The following is a 16047-nucleotide window of genomic DNA, read 5'->3' on the forward strand; positions in this document are numbered from 1 at the left end:
TCACATTGGCAAGCCTCCAGTCATCCGGGACCTCCCCCGTTAACCAGGACTGCTGATGACTCCTTCATAGGAGAGGTGTTCCATCCCTCTGATCATTTTTGTGGCCCTCCTCTGGACCCGCTCCAACAGGTCCATGTCTGTCTTGTACTGAGGACTCCAGGGCTGGATGTAGTATTCCAGGTGGGGTCTCCCCAGGGCGGGAAAATGTGAACATAGGAGTAATTTAATCCAGGGGAATGCTTCTTAAACTTCTTTAAAAATATTGTCACTCTTTTGGATTATCTGCCTTGTTGTTGTGGATGAGTGGAATGCACCTCACTCGAAAGAGAGAAGCAGCAATATATTTTACTGAGGTAAAATAATAATTTGAAGAGTTCACTAAGTTCGAAGCAATTTAACGACGTTTAACAGTGGTTTGACACGGTTCAGTAAGTTTGATGGCAAGGTTTACCTTATTAATCACTGCATGGAAGGAACATACAAAGGAAAATTGTTTTAGAATGATTCACACAGAGACCAGAGGCACAAAGAGTAAGGAGAACCCTCCCGTTGACTCACGAGGTTCAGAGTGGACCCCCTTGCTTTCTAAACTCCTTATGGAGTCTAGGTGCAGCTAGATCCAATTTTAGTCTCGGGCATGGTCAACGGTTTATGTCTAATGGTATTATCCATACAATGTTTAAAATAATATTGAGTAGCTACATGCATTAGTAATGTTTCATAGTATTAATTCAGCATGCTTACTGAGGAACCGCTGACCTTGAGAGGCGTCCCTGCTCAAGGGGAGAGTCACCTGGCGTGCAGTCCAACTGCCATTCAGGGAGAGCTCAAGTTGGGCCCATCCTGATGGTAATATTTATAGGGTGAAGTAGCTGGCTGCTAATCAGTAGCATAGACAAGATAGATGTCTTCATTTTAGCTCTGGTATCTTGTTCTGTGCTTTGGTTATCTTGCACTTTTGCGTTTTGAAACCACCTTTTGAAATATTTTTCAAGACACCTTCACTCCCTTGTACGTGAGCTTTCTAGCTCGCAAGTTCACCCCAAAGATGTAAGGCCTCTTGCTCCTTAGTCAGCCTGAACCAAAGTACGGCTAGGGGTCAAGTGTATCCATCACACCTATGCAAATCCTGAGTTAGCAAATCCCAGTTCATCCAGCACTGGGGACGTGGGAGGAGTAGCAGCTTTGTTACTGGTACAATTGATGGTTACAGGTTTGGGTCTTTTAATATTCATTGCCCTACCTGAAGGAATTAGGCAGCTGCTAGTTTTCTGGTTATTGAAAATACTTGCCAATAATTACAGTCACTTCTAATTCTCTTGCAGTGGAGAAATTATGGTGCTGCTAAAATTGTTCTCCCGCACCCTTCAATGAGACTCCCTTTGAATTCTTTGGTTTGATGATTTACAGTTTGAGAAACATTGATCTACAAATATTTAACTATTTCTTATGGCAGCAACAATATAGATAATAGATACTAAAAAATAAAATTAAGTACAGTTAGCAGTCTTAGCATTATTCACGGAAGTTAGGAACATATGATATTTTTATACAACGAGATAGTTGGATTGACTTGTCACAGTCCAAAGAAGATCCAGGATAGAAGATGCCTAGTAGAAAAAAAAAGTCTGCAAAATACAGCCTTAGAGAATGAAAAAGTGACAAGATTTTAACAGAGGGATGAACAAATTAAGCTTGTTTTTCCCCACATAAAAGATGGTGGTTGTTATGGATGAAGTTGGAATGCGAAGGGAAAAATGGGCTTAGCTGTGAACTTCATTCAATGGATTTCTGGATAAAGATGTGTCTCTGTTCAGAGAGAGCCTGAGCTGATAAGGAATGTGATGTCAAAGCAGATTGTTAAGTTTAGCTACTGAACTTCTCCAGGATGAGAGGGTCTTGGGTAAAAGCTCACTTCTTGCTCTGACCATGATCTTTGATAATAAGCAATAGAAATTCTAAATCTGAGGATTTGGTACTATGCCAGCATGACTGTAAGGAAGTGAATGGTTGTCAGCATTCAAATAATTTTTAATTTTAAACTTTATGAGAAGTAATGGAGTGTATATTTGACTTGAAGTTCCTTCAAAACCCTTAGTCTAAAGAAGGCTCTATGTGTGTTTCCTTCCCTACTCAGAACCCTGTGAACTGCAGAGCTAATAAAGGTTGATTTTATAAAGCTTTCTGCTGCGTGGCTAAAGAACATGTTCTGCCTGTAACTGTTCTTAGAATTGGGGCAGTTTAGTTTCTGGGTGGATTCCATGGTGTGTAGCAGAACTGTTGAACTCCAGCTGCAAGGCATGAAAAGGATGCTTTTTCCTAGCTATCTGCTTTGATGAAACTTATCATGTAATAGCTTTGAGCTCTGTTATTGCTCTGTCAGATTTGGTTAAAATTAGCCACTAGAAATGAAGCTTGTTCACTAGGTGAAATTAACAAACACTGAAAACAAATTGAATGTTGGCAACTATTAGGGAAGGAGAATACAACAAAAAGCATTGTTTTGCCTCTGGGGCAGGATGTCATCTGGAGTGCTGTGGGTAGTTTTAGTCCTTCTTGAAAAGATAGTACAGAGTAATATAGAGAAGACTAGCAAAGACAATTAAGAGTATGAAACAGGTCCTGCATGAGGAAAGTTTAAAATAAAACTTCACCTGGGAAAAGAGATGAGTCGAGAGAAGGGGAAGATACAATGGATGTCTGTAAAAGGATAAATAGCACAGAGAAGGTGAATGAGGAGTGATTGTTTATTACTTTTCAGTAGAAGCAGGGACAGTGAATGTCCAGTGGCAGATTCGGAAGAAACAGGAGGAGGTTGTTCTTCACTAATATATAGCTAAACTTCTTGCCCTGTAAATTCAAAAAGCAGAGACAAATTTCTGCCTGAAAAATCCACTGAGAGATAGTAAGCATCAAAATACAGTCTGTGGCTTACGAAGTTCCTGAGTTGCAAATGGCTAGCTGATACATTATCCGAATGTTATCTGCCGAAACCAGGACAACTTACCAGATTTCCATTTAAAATTATTTAAGATTAAATAGCTTCTATTTTTTACCGAAAAGATATCTGCAGGTTATCTAACTCAATGCAAGTGACTTGTATAAAACTTGCCTTCTAGCTGGAGAATGCCAAACTGTCCTCTGACCAAAATGACAAAGCTGCTGGTGCAGCTCGAGAGGAGTTGAAGGAGGCTCGCATGAGAATAGAAGCTCTCAGCTACCAGCTTTCTGGCCTCCAGAAACAGGTAAAGGGACTAAATTTGCTTTCATCTCTAATACAGAGCACTGTATTGTTTGGCTATATTAACATTTCTGTCCCTTCATATTTTGTGAATTTTATGGAGAGAAGTCTTTGTTATGTTCATTTGGGAGGGAGATGAATTTTTAACTTTTTTTACTGTACCCACATAGATGCCAACTGTGTTTTCCATTGTGCTGTCTACCTAGGCTAGTGCAGCAGAAGATCGCATTCGTGAATTGGAGGAAATGATGGCTGGTGAGCGGGAAAAGTTTAGGAAGATGCTAGATGCAAAGGAGAGGGAAATGACAGAAATGAGGGACCAGATGCAGCAGCAGCTGACAGAGTACCAGGAACTGCTTGATGTTAAATTAGCACTGGACATGGAGATCAGTGCTTACCGAAAACTCCTGGAAGGAGAAGAGGAAAGGTATGTACAGATTCCACATTCTTTTCTTAGGACTAGCAGGTGTTATTTTCATTTCTTACGTTTATTTTTTTACCATTTGAGCAGGAATGCCCAGATTTTGTTTCACTGAAGTCATACTGGCTTCACACTACAATGTGTTGCATGGAACGCTTACATGTAACACTCGTAAGTGTTCTCGTCTGAACACCGTCTTTATTTTATTTTGGTTTTTATAATGGTCTGAGTACAGTGGAATATATCATTCTGTGCTTGACATTCATCTCCTCTTTCTATTTAAGTGCTTATACTTCTGTGTTTTCCTGTTTTTTAAATGATGTGGCCCAAGAATAGTGCGTAAGTAGTAGATACACTAGAGGGGAGGGTTAAGCGATCTGTGTTGCTCTCGTTAGCACCGCTTTCCATGTCACGTAATCATACTACCAGAAAATTTCTCAGGGATGGATAGCCGCCGCCTTCTCTTATATGCAGTCCTCCTGACACACACAATGAGGCTGCTTTCAGCGTTGGGGCATATTACAGACTGGTTAGTGAGTATATTGTAGCATTATTGCCTTGTGTGTAGTTCCCTGGATGAGTTAATTAAAATGCTTCCTTCATTGTGTTAAGGTTGAAGCTCTCTCCAAGTCCCTCCTCCCGCGTTACAGTCTCTCGGGCTACCTCCAGCAGCAGCAGTAGCAGTACTTCACTTGTTCGCTCTTCCCGAGGCAAGAGAAAACGTATTGAAGCAGAGGAACTTTCAGGCAGCGGAACAAGTGGAATTGGTACTGGAAGTATTAGCGGCAGCAGTAGTAGCAGTAGCTTCCAAATGTCCCAGCAAGCTTCAGCTACAGGAAGTATCAGCATAGAAGAGATAGACCTGGAGGGCAAATACGTTCAACTGAAGAACAACTCGGAGAAGGTGAGTGTCAGCAGAACTCCTAGAAAACAAGGAGGAGGAGCTAAATTGAAATGTTACGCAGCCTTTTGTAGCACAAGTAGGTGGAGTCACTTGGAGAGCAGGAGCAACATCTCAAGGTGCAGCAGCCTGCAATAATTAACAGAGGCATTTGAAAGTTGAACATTACAGTGTGCTAGCACGAGTGTAATGTTTGGTGCAGGAAGAGAACATAGTTTGTGTCCCAAATGTCTAAACGTGTGCTGGTACCTTGCTTATGTAAATAGCCTTGCTGGCTCTAGCAGAACTTTTTTGTGTGAAATGTGTATCTTTTTTAAATTTCACTGAATGACCTTATGGGATTTGCACTTCAGACTATTAGTGGGTATAGAAAAATACTTTCAAGTTAGAATGCAGATGTCTAACAGCCATGTAAATAAATTTATATTCACATTATTTTAATAACAAAGAGACCTAGAGAAAGCTCTGATGCTTGTTTGCTCTGTTTTGCTCACCCTAAATAACCTTATGACTCTCTCCATTAGGATCAGTCTTTGGGTAACTGGAGACTGAAAAGACAAATTGGAGATGGAGAAGAAATTGCTTACAAATTTACTCCTAAGTATGTCCTCAGAGCTGGGCAGACTGTAACAGTAAGTTATACTTACAGTATGTCAACAATATATTCTTTTGTTGATGCTGCAGCAGTTGTAAATCTGACATTTGGTACAGCCTGATTTGGTGTATAACTTTTGGTTTCATAGATCTCACTTTAGAGAAGCAGGATTTCAGTTACAAAAATGCGGAACAGAAATTGAATTTCTATATTAGCATTTCAGTATTTAAGACCATTTCGGGCACAGAGAAAGTTGAAGAAAAAGGTATTTTGGGGAGCAGGTCAAGGGCTGTTTGTTTTCAAACACCTTTGCCCAGGTTTGGAATACTAATCCTGCTCAACCTCTTAATGAAATAGGAACATTTCAGAGCATTCATTCAGTCTAGTAGACTTATAGTTAAGTTTAAGACTAGATGTTCTCAGCCTTAACTGTAGTAGAACAGCTGCTTTTCTGTAATTTTGTATTTTATTTTCAGTCTGTAACAGATGTTCTTTCAGAAGAAAAAAATGGCTTTCTTTTAATCAGTTCCAGCTATTTCTACTTAAGTATCAGTTGCTCAGATACATATAAAAGATTAAATCGATACACTACAAGCTTGCATTTTATGTCTTGGCTCCATACAGTATAGTCATTGAGAGAGTGGTAGCAGAAATTTCTATATTCAGAGAAGAATTGATGACTGCAATATTAGATAAATTTTTTTCTCTTGTTTTTTTTTTTATGGCTAGTGTTACTTCTTGTTGTAGACTGAGAATAGTATCTTACTACAAGTAATGGTGTAGGTAAAAGCAGGGTAAAACTGTCATTGGAATTCAGAAACAAAACTGGTATGTAGGGAAAAATATGAGAATTAGGGGGTTCTGTATATTTAAAAATAAAATGTGCATAAATAGCTAATTACAGAATGTCTTTCTCACTAGATTTGGGGTGCAGATGCAGGTGTATCTCATAGTCCCCCTTCTGTTCTCGTGTGGAAGAATCAAGGCAGCTGGGGCACTGGAGGAAATATCCGCACATACCTCGTAAACTCTGAAGGAGAGGTAGGCTGTGTCTGTAGAAAAAAAGCTGGGTTATCTCCCAAACTCTTTCATTTGGGGGGCAGGGGGCGATGACAACAAAATCCTGATTTTAAGATCTCCCCTATTGTCTTCTAAAATAAGACAGTTTATAACACTGAAATAATTAAATATCTGTATGTATCTCAGATTTTTGGGAAATTTTGGAAAACTGTGATCATCATCCTGATTACATCCATAGACTTTTTTTCCCATTTTAGAAAAACACAAATGTAGAGAATTTGTTTGGAATTTGAGTATGTATTTTCAGAAGAGACAAAGAAAATAAGTATTGCTGGCAATTCAAAGTTACAGTATATAGTACCTACGATATTCTGGGATGCAATGTAAATATTAATGTAGGAAGACAGCTGTCCTTTCAATGTTGGAAGTATATCAGAAGTTTTCATTTGGCACAGGTTCCTGTGTATTCTGCATTGTTCTACATCTGCCCACAACTGATTTTCTAAAACCATCCCTGCAGAAGACTCCTGCAAGGGAAGATTGTGCTTTGGCTGTTATTCATAAATGTGCCATTATCCCAGTGATCTGATAGAAATAGGAAAGTGAAACAGACCACAGTTGTATCAGTTGTCATGCTGCCTTTCTTGCTGGCAATTCTGTGGAAGAACTTTGTGCAGGAACAGCAGCGCAGGACAAGGTAGGAGGGAGGGTCATTTGTACAAATAGAAAGCTAACTGGCTTAGTATTCAGATAGAAGAGGTTAAACTAGTACCTGAAAAATTTCAAATCCATGTCCGTTCCCACTATGGTTACCTTTAGTATCCCTGCTTAGACGTGTATGTTTAGGGCGACTTTTTCCACAAGTAGAAATTTGCACCTATCATTTCAAGGGTGCAAGTGTACAGAAGAATTTCTTACCACTAAGAAGTGTTAAAAATAATTTAGTAATAAAGGAAGCTTCTTGGGGTTTTAGAATTCTTTTTAGTGCCTGGTTTGGAAGACCGTCCTGATAATTGATATATGCAATTGATATAGAATATTTAGTAGAAACTAGGAATATTCTTGATGCTGTGTAATCATACTGCGAAACTTTAGTTTCTCACATTACAGTATGTCTCAGACAACTCCTAGCTGGGTCTGCTATGAGCTTGTATAAAATTGAGTAACGACCACCTGAAACATGGCTGCTTCCTCTCAAATCCCTAGGTAATGAAAGGAAATTCCTGAAGCTAAATTACATTACCATGCCTTTTAGTGGATAGAAATAGGAATGCTATTGTGGTTTGCAGGATATTACCAGTATTTGCTTGCATAGCTAACGTTAAATCTAGGGCAAGTTGCTTTAAACCCTCCAAAATTTAATAGGGGTATTATATTGATGGTATAGCAAAAACTTGAGATAGGTATAGACTACTGGCCATCTCCTTATCTGTCATTTTGTGTAGGAAGTTGCAGTGAGAAGTGTTACTAAATCAGTAGTCGTGCGAGAGAATGAAGAGGAAGAGGATGAAGCAGAGTTTGGAGAGGAAGACCTTTTCAACCAACAGGTAATAAGATGCAGACCAAATGTTTAACTTGTGCCTCGTTGGTTGGCTTAATGAAGCGCAAGATTTAAGGGGGTCCCTTCAACTTTTGCCAGCTCTGAGCTTCCTGGTCCATTTTTCCAATGGATGCTTGCAGAGGATGATCTCAGAATGGCTTGCAACCCTGCAGCATTACTACAATGCACAGGGAGAGTATAATGTGAGCAATTCTTCCAGGAATTGCTGCTTGAATCAATAATGGTACAGCTCAAGCAGCGGCTAATATCAGATCAGGATGCCAGGGTATCTATGGAAGTATGCAACAGATCAGATTTACAGCATTGCAATGACATAGATTATTTTTAGGGTTAGTAAGATTAGTTTTAGCAGTCAGTGTTCTTCCCATTCCAGTATTTGCTTCTCTATAAAAAAGAGTCTGTGGCATTCTTGCTTTAAGCAGAATATAACCATTGGGAAATATAACCACTAAAAACCAGGAAAGGGGGGAATGCTTCTGTTGCTGCAAGCTTCAGCTTATTGGTTTATTTTCTGATAGTATATACCTGCTACATCTGAAATAAACTTGGTTTTGCTTAATAATGCCACCTGTATGTTTTCATAATGCTTAGTTAAGTCCTGTGAAATAACTGACCAGCAGTCAGCAGAGTGAAAAGGAGAAAGATACTTCATACAGGTGATACCGGAAAATATTTTAAATTTATTTCAAACTCAAGTGATTTGTTCTCCTGATCAGTGGCCATTAAGTAGCTCTTTTTATAAAGAACTCATTCTGTGCAGGTTTGAAGTTGAATTCTGAAAGCTTTTTTGGTCTCCAGGAGATTAAGCAGTGTATTTGTAGTATAAAGCAACTGAAACAGAAACTTTTTTTTTACCCCAAGCAGCAGCTATGCAGCATAGATCTCTCTCAAATGGAAACATAATTTGAAATAAAGGAAGGAACTTCCTGTTCTAAAGCTAATGACATCATGATTTTCATTTGTCATCTGTATCAGTGGTGAAAGTATGGAGATTAACCAATCAACCCATCGTAGAAAACCACAACCAAGAGTAGCAGTGTCTTAATGCTGGCAGTAGGCTGTGATGTGTGCTGTGCTTTCTCTGTAGTTGTGATGTTCCCTGAATAGAACTACACTACAAAAAAAATGCTTTTAACAACTGAGATGATAACCAGAGTCTAGGTTTACAGTATGAAAAGCTATTAAGAATTGAGTTCAGCTATATCTGTCTTATTTTAGGGGGATCCCAGAACAACCTCTAGAGGATGCTCAGTGATGTGAAGAAAGAAAAAAGAAACTATTATTTGCTAATTTTTGTCATTTATTTCCTTTTATTTTTGCTATTTTTTTCCCTCCAGAGCCACTGAAAGCTATTTTTATATGCATCATCTGATTTCTTTGAAGTTTACTCCTTGGTACATTTTTATAAAAAAATCCAAAAAAAACCTTTACTGAACAAAACTGCCAGAATTTTTAATAGATTTCTTTATTTTTCCCTCTTAGATGAAACACTATATTGGAATACAACATTTTTCCCCATACAGAGTTTAAAGTCTTATGGACAAACCTGCAGCAGAAAAGAAATTTTTAGCTAAAATCGGATGAGACTCCTTGAGTGTATGGTAAATCTATAATTGCATATAGATATGCAGGATAACTTAAAAAAAAAAAAGTTTAAGGAAGCGTGTTCATCTGCAGGGCCCCAGGAGAGATTCACAGTAGTGTTTCCTCCATACTTTAAGAAATGGTAGTATCTTGCCTGGTATCCTCAGCATTGCCCAGCTTAGGAAAATTAGACCCCAAGTTCATTAAAAATGCTCCTCTACCAATGGCAGTAACAAAGGGGAGCTGCATTTTAGACATTCTTGGCTCAGGATTACAGCATCTTGTCCTACTCCAGAATTTGACAGCTGAGTGGTAAAGACATCTGAGTCTGTCAACACCTTAGCTCCATATCGTTATTTCAGAAGATGGAGAATGATGGGTTCTGCTTACTGAATATATACACCATCTTAAGGTATGGAAGTGTCAAAACCAGAGTTTTAAGTGTTTTATTTTCAGGGGATTTTGACATTGTCACAAATGAGACCTTGTTAAATCATGGATGCAAGTTGTGATGATTTATGATGTATTTATGATGTTAAGCATCATGATTTAATGCTTTTGACATAGTCAGCATTAAACAGAATGATTAAGATTTTAGATGTTAAAAATATTTTTACTTTTGGCAATGATAAATATTGGGGATTTTAAAGGTTATCCTGTGTAAATGTTGACTTTTTTTAATCAGAGCTAGATGCAGCTTGTTCATACTTCCCTTATATTCAAAGGGGCATTGTCAGGTATCTTAAGGAGCAGTATTTGCAAAATAGTACAGAAAGTTTAATGAGTTTTTTAAAATGTTAAAAGGAACTGCTGTTGTGTAGGACATAAGCATTGCTTTGCAATGTTCAAATGCTCGAAGGAAAGTCTAACAGTGAGTGAAGGGAGAATAATGCTTTTTATAAAAAATGCTTTGTATGAGCAGCAGGTGATTTTTATTTCAGTATGATGCAGTTTGTATCTGATATTGTCCCTTTAGCTTAAGGTTTCTTCTGCTGCATTTCTGTGGAGATAACTGACTCCCATAAGGGTTAGTATTCATATAGTAGTGCATCTTTAAGCACTAGGAAAAATACTTGACTGCTCCAAAGAATGTATTGGCTACTGTACAAGCAAATGTTTTTTCCACTAGTTATTAGTTTGGATACAAAATTTGGATACCATTTGATGCCAGCATAGAATCCTGTTTTTACCTGCACTCTTGAACTCTGATCTTGTCATTCAAATAGTTTAGACTCATCAAACAAGCTACAAGGTTTGGATGTTTTCGGTGGCTTTTGGACATTATGTTCTCTGAACAGTATTGTGACTGACAGATATAACCTAGAAAGTCAGTTTAGTGGCTTTGACTGATGGCTTTGTAATGCAAGCAGGGTGGGAACAAAAGGGGTTTTTTAAGCTTATGGATTTACTTTGCCATTTAAAAATAAATCAAAGATGCTACTTTTCTCTATTTGAGTGGGATGACTGAATTACTGAAGCTAAACTAATAGCAATTTAGAATTATGTTTTAATCCATTATCAGGAGATCCATTACAAAAAAGCAGTATGAAGATTTGGCTGTTTGGGCTAATGGGATAACTTTATCGATGTACTTGGCCATTTTTCTAATGTAATTTTCCCACTCTGCTTGAGTAGAAGGTTAAATATGTAGTAAATCATGTCTATCTCTGTAAAATGTATCTAGTGAAATTATGTTTCTCAGACATAGTGTTACCAATTACCTTTTCTAAATTTGTTGTTATGCAAATGAATGCAATCAATGTACAAGTATTCTTGCAATGCACCTTCCAACCACTGGACAGCATTTCCCTTTCTGACCCACAGCTTCTATAATATACTTACATAATGTTTGAGGACTTTTTGCTTTTTTTCCTAAAGGTCTGTATTTATTTTTTTTACATCGGCCAGTTTTAAGATTGCTTATTCTTCTTTAAGGTTGTCCTGTAAATTTAAGATTGTTCTGTGATCTTAAATACTAAAGCAATGAGTGTGTAGTTCATTTGCATTTTTTTTCTGTGAATTTTTTTTTTCTGTAAAGAATGGGCTAGGAAAGGCAGCTTGAATGAGGAAAAACCTCTTGCTACCTGAGCCATAGTTTTCTTAACAGCTACTGTATGGGGAATGTGTCGTCTTGTAGCCTTAAGGACTGGTGCTTGCAGATCTCTTATGATGAGCACTATGCCCTTCAGTAACAGTCTGCAGAATTTGTCCTTAGATTTGGAACTGTGTCCTTTAACTTTGGAAATAGTTTATTTCATTCTTCAGTACCATGTTTAGGTATGTGCAGGTGTTCATATAAAACAGTGATTTTTCACTGGGAAAAGCTGAATGCCAGCAGTCTAAATGTGGGCGATTCTGTCACCACAGTGCTTTCTAAAAGGCTACTAAAAATATGAGAAGGAATTCCTAGCTGTAAATTATAAGACACGGAAACTACTGTATTCCACGTACTTTCTTTTTTGTGTCTGCGTCTTCTCGAGACACCATCCTTTCCTCTTGCTTTTGATGCTGAGCTTCAGTGTAACGGCACTATCCCTTTAAAGTTGGTGCTCCATACTGGGAGGTTTTTTGGCTTTATCAAACCAAAAAGCATTTTTTTCTGTCTTTGAAGGATTATTACTTTTTTTTTTTTCATTTTCAGGATAATTAAAGCTTTTTGTTCAAATAAAATCCAGTGTCCCCTTGCCCTCTTTTCCTATTTGATCCTGTATGTGAACCACTCTTGAAGGATAGTCAGCGTTTCTACTCCAGTGTCTGATACCAGGTGTAGAGCTTGAAGGAGAAATACATTTGACTTGTCAGGAAAAAAAAATATTTTAAGGCTTCTCTGATTAGGGAAATTAACCAGTATAGCTTTTATCAGAGTAGTTACTTGTGTGTAACTACCCATTTGTATGTTCTTATTCCAGAAAAATAAGCAAACAACTTTATTGTGGATGAAATAGTAAAAATGATTCCTAAATGATTCTCACTGGTTAAGAGGGGGAAGGAATAACAGCGTAACTGCAGCAGAATAGTTAAGCCAATCTTTTCATTGTGTAGATCATAACAGAGTATTATATAAAATATGATGAACACATACTACCTACTCCTAAGTTCGTACCACGTGAAAATGCTTTTTTTTGGAACAAGTCCATCCATCTGCAGAACCATCGGTAACGTGGCGTCCTGCAGGGAGATATGGTTACAGAGAGCCTCTGACATTTCATGCCACTTCTTTCTCTCTCGCTTCTGTATTTGTTACTTTAGCTGTGGTGTTGCAGTGACTTATTCCAAGTAACAGAGTGGCTATGATTCCTTTGTTGCTGCACAGCTTTTATTTCCCAGCGTGTCTACTTAGGCTAGTTCGGGACTCTAGATTTGCCCTGCCAAAAACAATTGTTTACACTGATGCATTGATCACTTGTCTTTAGCACTGTTTTGCCATTAGATGGGAGTTGGTTGGCATCGTTTATGTTTGTAGCAGGAACCAAAAGTCTCAGGAAGAAAATAAAGATCTGCTTCCCGTGACCTGTAATGTAAAAGCCAGACGAGCTTGTCTGCAGCTTGCACTAGTCATGAAAATTGTACTGCAGCGTGAAGCAGACCGTACTGTGAAAGGAGATCACTTAATGTGCATGTTTATCCTTGAGCAACGGGACACCTCATCTTCAGTTCAGGGATCTTACTGTTTTCTATACACCCTTTTTTCTTTTTAATGCTCATCCTGTATAAAGGCCCTTTAACTGCAACCTGAACAGGGGTTAGTTAGAAGAGGCCTGTAGAAATCCTCTCTACACCCCAGAACATTTGAGAATCTGTTTCTTTTGTGTGCATCAGATTTTGATACAGTATGAAAACACGCATGCTGTATGTTTTGTATCTCTCGTAGCTACTTCTCTGACTTCCTCACTGTTAAGCCATTCTCTCTCTTCTTTCTGTATCTTCTTTTGAAAGTCTTATCTGTAAACAAAGGCATTGTCCATATTTGATACTGGATTTTATTGCCACTGTTGGGTCCAAACCCTGTGTGAGCAGGAAACAAAGCCTTGTTGTAAACCAGTGAGTGGAAGGTGAGATAGTGATTGCATTTTTCAAAGCATTGTTTTAGCTGAATGTCAAGACAAATTCTATTGGAGAGTTTCTTTTCTCACTTAAAATGGCCTGGGAAACAGAATTTTTATTTGCCCTTCAATATGCTTAGCTTTAAGCCAGTTTAAAATAATTTAAAAGTTTTTTTTATACAAGACCATATTTACATGCAATTATTATTTGTAAACATAATGCCTTTCTTGAAATGCTAAGGTCTAGAGAGTGAAAAGGATGCTTAATATTGAAAGAGTCCGTTCAGAGTAGCAGTGAATTGACTTGGAGTTCAGGAAAAGAAAATGTGTTTTATTGAACTACCAAATTTCCTAGTTAGCTTTTAATGAAGTGACAATTCCATGTCGATAAGGTAGATGTTACTGTGTGTTCCAGCTACCCAGATCATCACTACACTAAAATTACAAGCAATAAGCTATTTTAAACAAGTTTAAGCCAAAATGCTTTCCACTTAGGCACAATAGTATCTTCTCAGTTGAACTCTATTTTCGTAACAGTGATGCCTTGTGACTTGAATTGTGATTTTTTTTTTTTTTTTTTAAACAGAATCTTTATTTAGATAGCTCTGGTTCTAGCTCACTGGTCAGTTTAACTGACCGCCTCCAGTCAGCTGCTGCAGATGAGTTTTTGAAAGGTTCAAGTTTTTAAAATAAGGAATTGTGAAAAAGGTTGTAAATTGAAATACAAAGACAAAATGATGAAAATGTTCACATGGAACTTACAAAAACTACATAATGATCTAGACTTTATCATTTCAAAGTGGTTTTTTTTTCTTTTTAGAATATGCATGCCAAATGTCTTGTCTTTTTCAATTATTTGTAATATACATTTTATGACTGGAAACTTTTTGTACAACACACTCGAATAAATGTTTTGCATTTTGTTTGTTTCCTTCTTTCATTTAACTGAGAGGCCACATGGGCTGTTTGAGATGATTCATCCCAGGGGACCTTCCTGTGTGTAGAAAGATAGGGGACAATGAGCTATCCGCACTCCTAAAAGAGATCAGCTGAATCCTGTGGTGTGCTCCAGAAGCAAATGAATGCTTTGCTTTAAACTCTACACAGACGCACCGCTTGTGGAAAGTGCTGTCCTCTCTGATCAATAGCACTGCTCCCAACAAAAGCAGAGGGAAGAACCTGAGTAGCTGAAGCAGGTAAACTTCCCCTTCCTTTCTTGTCGCCCCACTGACCTCTCCAACCCCTGTACTGAAGTGCTTGTTTCCATTTAGCCCACTTGATCCCGACTTGAGAGGACAAGAGCAGATACTGAGCCCTGGCAGCCATCGATTCTTGGGAACTAGGAAATGGTCCGAAGCATTGCTGTGAGCTGCCATGTTCATCGTTAGCCTAGCTCAATTTCCAGTCCATTTCTTTTCACTAGTCTGTACTCATAAAATTGTACCATAGGCAACTACCCCATCTTTAGCGCTAGCTGATAGTAATTCTGCAAGGTGTAGGAATGATTTCTTTTTCAAGTGGACAGAGCCACGGATAGGATGATATGGTTTACAATACTCTCTCTTCTGAGTGTAGGCTCTAGCTAGTGAAGATGAGGGTAGCTTTGGCTTTAGCTCTGCTGTAATGCTCAGTTCCTCGTCTCATATAGAGGTAAGCAGGTGAGCTGCCGTTCATCGTTAGCCTAGCTCAATTTCCAGTCCATTTCTTTTCACTAGTCTGTACTCATAAAATTGTACCATAGGCAACTACCCCATCTTTAGCGCTAGCTGATAGTAATTCTGCAAGGTGTAGGAATGATTTCTTTTTCAAGTGGACAGAGCCACGGATAGGATGATATGGTTTACAATACTCTCTCTTCTGAGTGTAGGCTCTAGCTAGTGAAGATGAGGGTAGCTTTGGCTTTAGCTCTGCTGTAATGCTCAGTTCCTCGTCTCATATAGAGGTAAGCAGCGATCTCCTTTCTGCACATCACATCTGCTCCTGAAAAAAGCTCCACAGCGTTGTTGTCTCCCATTTGCTTCTACCACCTCCCACAGCATTCTTACTTAATGGAGGATATACCATTGTGGAATTAATGCAGGCTTTAAGGGCATGAGCCTTTTACCTGAGTCATCTAAGGCAGAGGAAACCATCACCGTAGCCTCAAAGGACAGAAGAATTCATTCCAGAGAGAATTCACCAGGAAGTTGCTCTCTGCAGGGAGCCCAGATCGTAATGCTCGTTATTTCATGTCAGGATGTAGCTGTGCAGCATTTTGCTCTGTGGTAAAGCCAGTTTAAGTCCCTTCCCATTGCCTCGGTGCATGGGGCTGTGCTTAAAGCCCAATACTCAAATGCTGCGCTGTATTCAAACCTGCAAAACGTCGCAGGTCTGGCGGACGGTCCAGCCCAGTGCCCAGCCACCTCCCTCCTCACCGCTGGGGAACGCGAAGCTGGTGAGTTAACTTGCAGCCCGCGCAACCAGCCCGCCTCCTGCCCCACCACTGCAAGCGATGCAGGTGCGTTTCCAGCCCCAGGTCTTAAAAGCTTTCTGAGGGCCTCCCCCGCCACAGCCGGTGGTGACACCAAAACTCATCCTGACACGGGCCTCTGCCCTCACCCCAGTGCCCGGCGGGGCCGCGAGGCGCGCTGGAACAAGCGTCCTCGGGCGGAGGGGTCATCCACTTCCCGCCCCGCACTGGG

At 39.1% G+C, this 16047-nt stretch overlaps 1 protein-coding gene across 1 annotated transcript in view; it reads left to right on the forward strand.

The window, feature by feature from the left end:
- LMNB2 (lamin B2) overlaps window positions 1-14289 on the forward strand; it is a 43087-nt gene extending 28798 nt beyond the window's left edge. The window contains exons 6-12 of the mRNA XM_009284257.1: window positions 3120-3245; window positions 3448-3668; window positions 4275-4566; window positions 5088-5195; window positions 6080-6199; window positions 7624-7725; window positions 8958-14289. Coding sequence (XP_009282532.1) covers window positions 3120-3245; window positions 3448-3668; window positions 4275-4566; window positions 5088-5195; window positions 6080-6199; window positions 7624-7725; window positions 8958-8999 — 1011 coding nt within the window. The 3' untranslated portion in view covers window positions 9000-14289. The remainder of the gene's footprint in view (window positions 1-3119; window positions 3246-3447; window positions 3669-4274; window positions 4567-5087; window positions 5196-6079; window positions 6200-7623; window positions 7726-8957) is intronic.
- Window positions 14290-16047: the final 1758 nt, after the last annotated feature.

The sequence above is a fragment of the Aptenodytes forsteri genome, unplaced genomic scaffold (assembly GCF_000699145.1).
Source record: "Aptenodytes forsteri isolate BGI_AS27 unplaced genomic scaffold, ASM69914v1 Scaffold300, whole genome shotgun sequence".
Classification (NCBI taxonomy): domain Eukaryota; kingdom Metazoa; phylum Chordata; class Aves; order Sphenisciformes; family Spheniscidae; genus Aptenodytes; species Aptenodytes forsteri.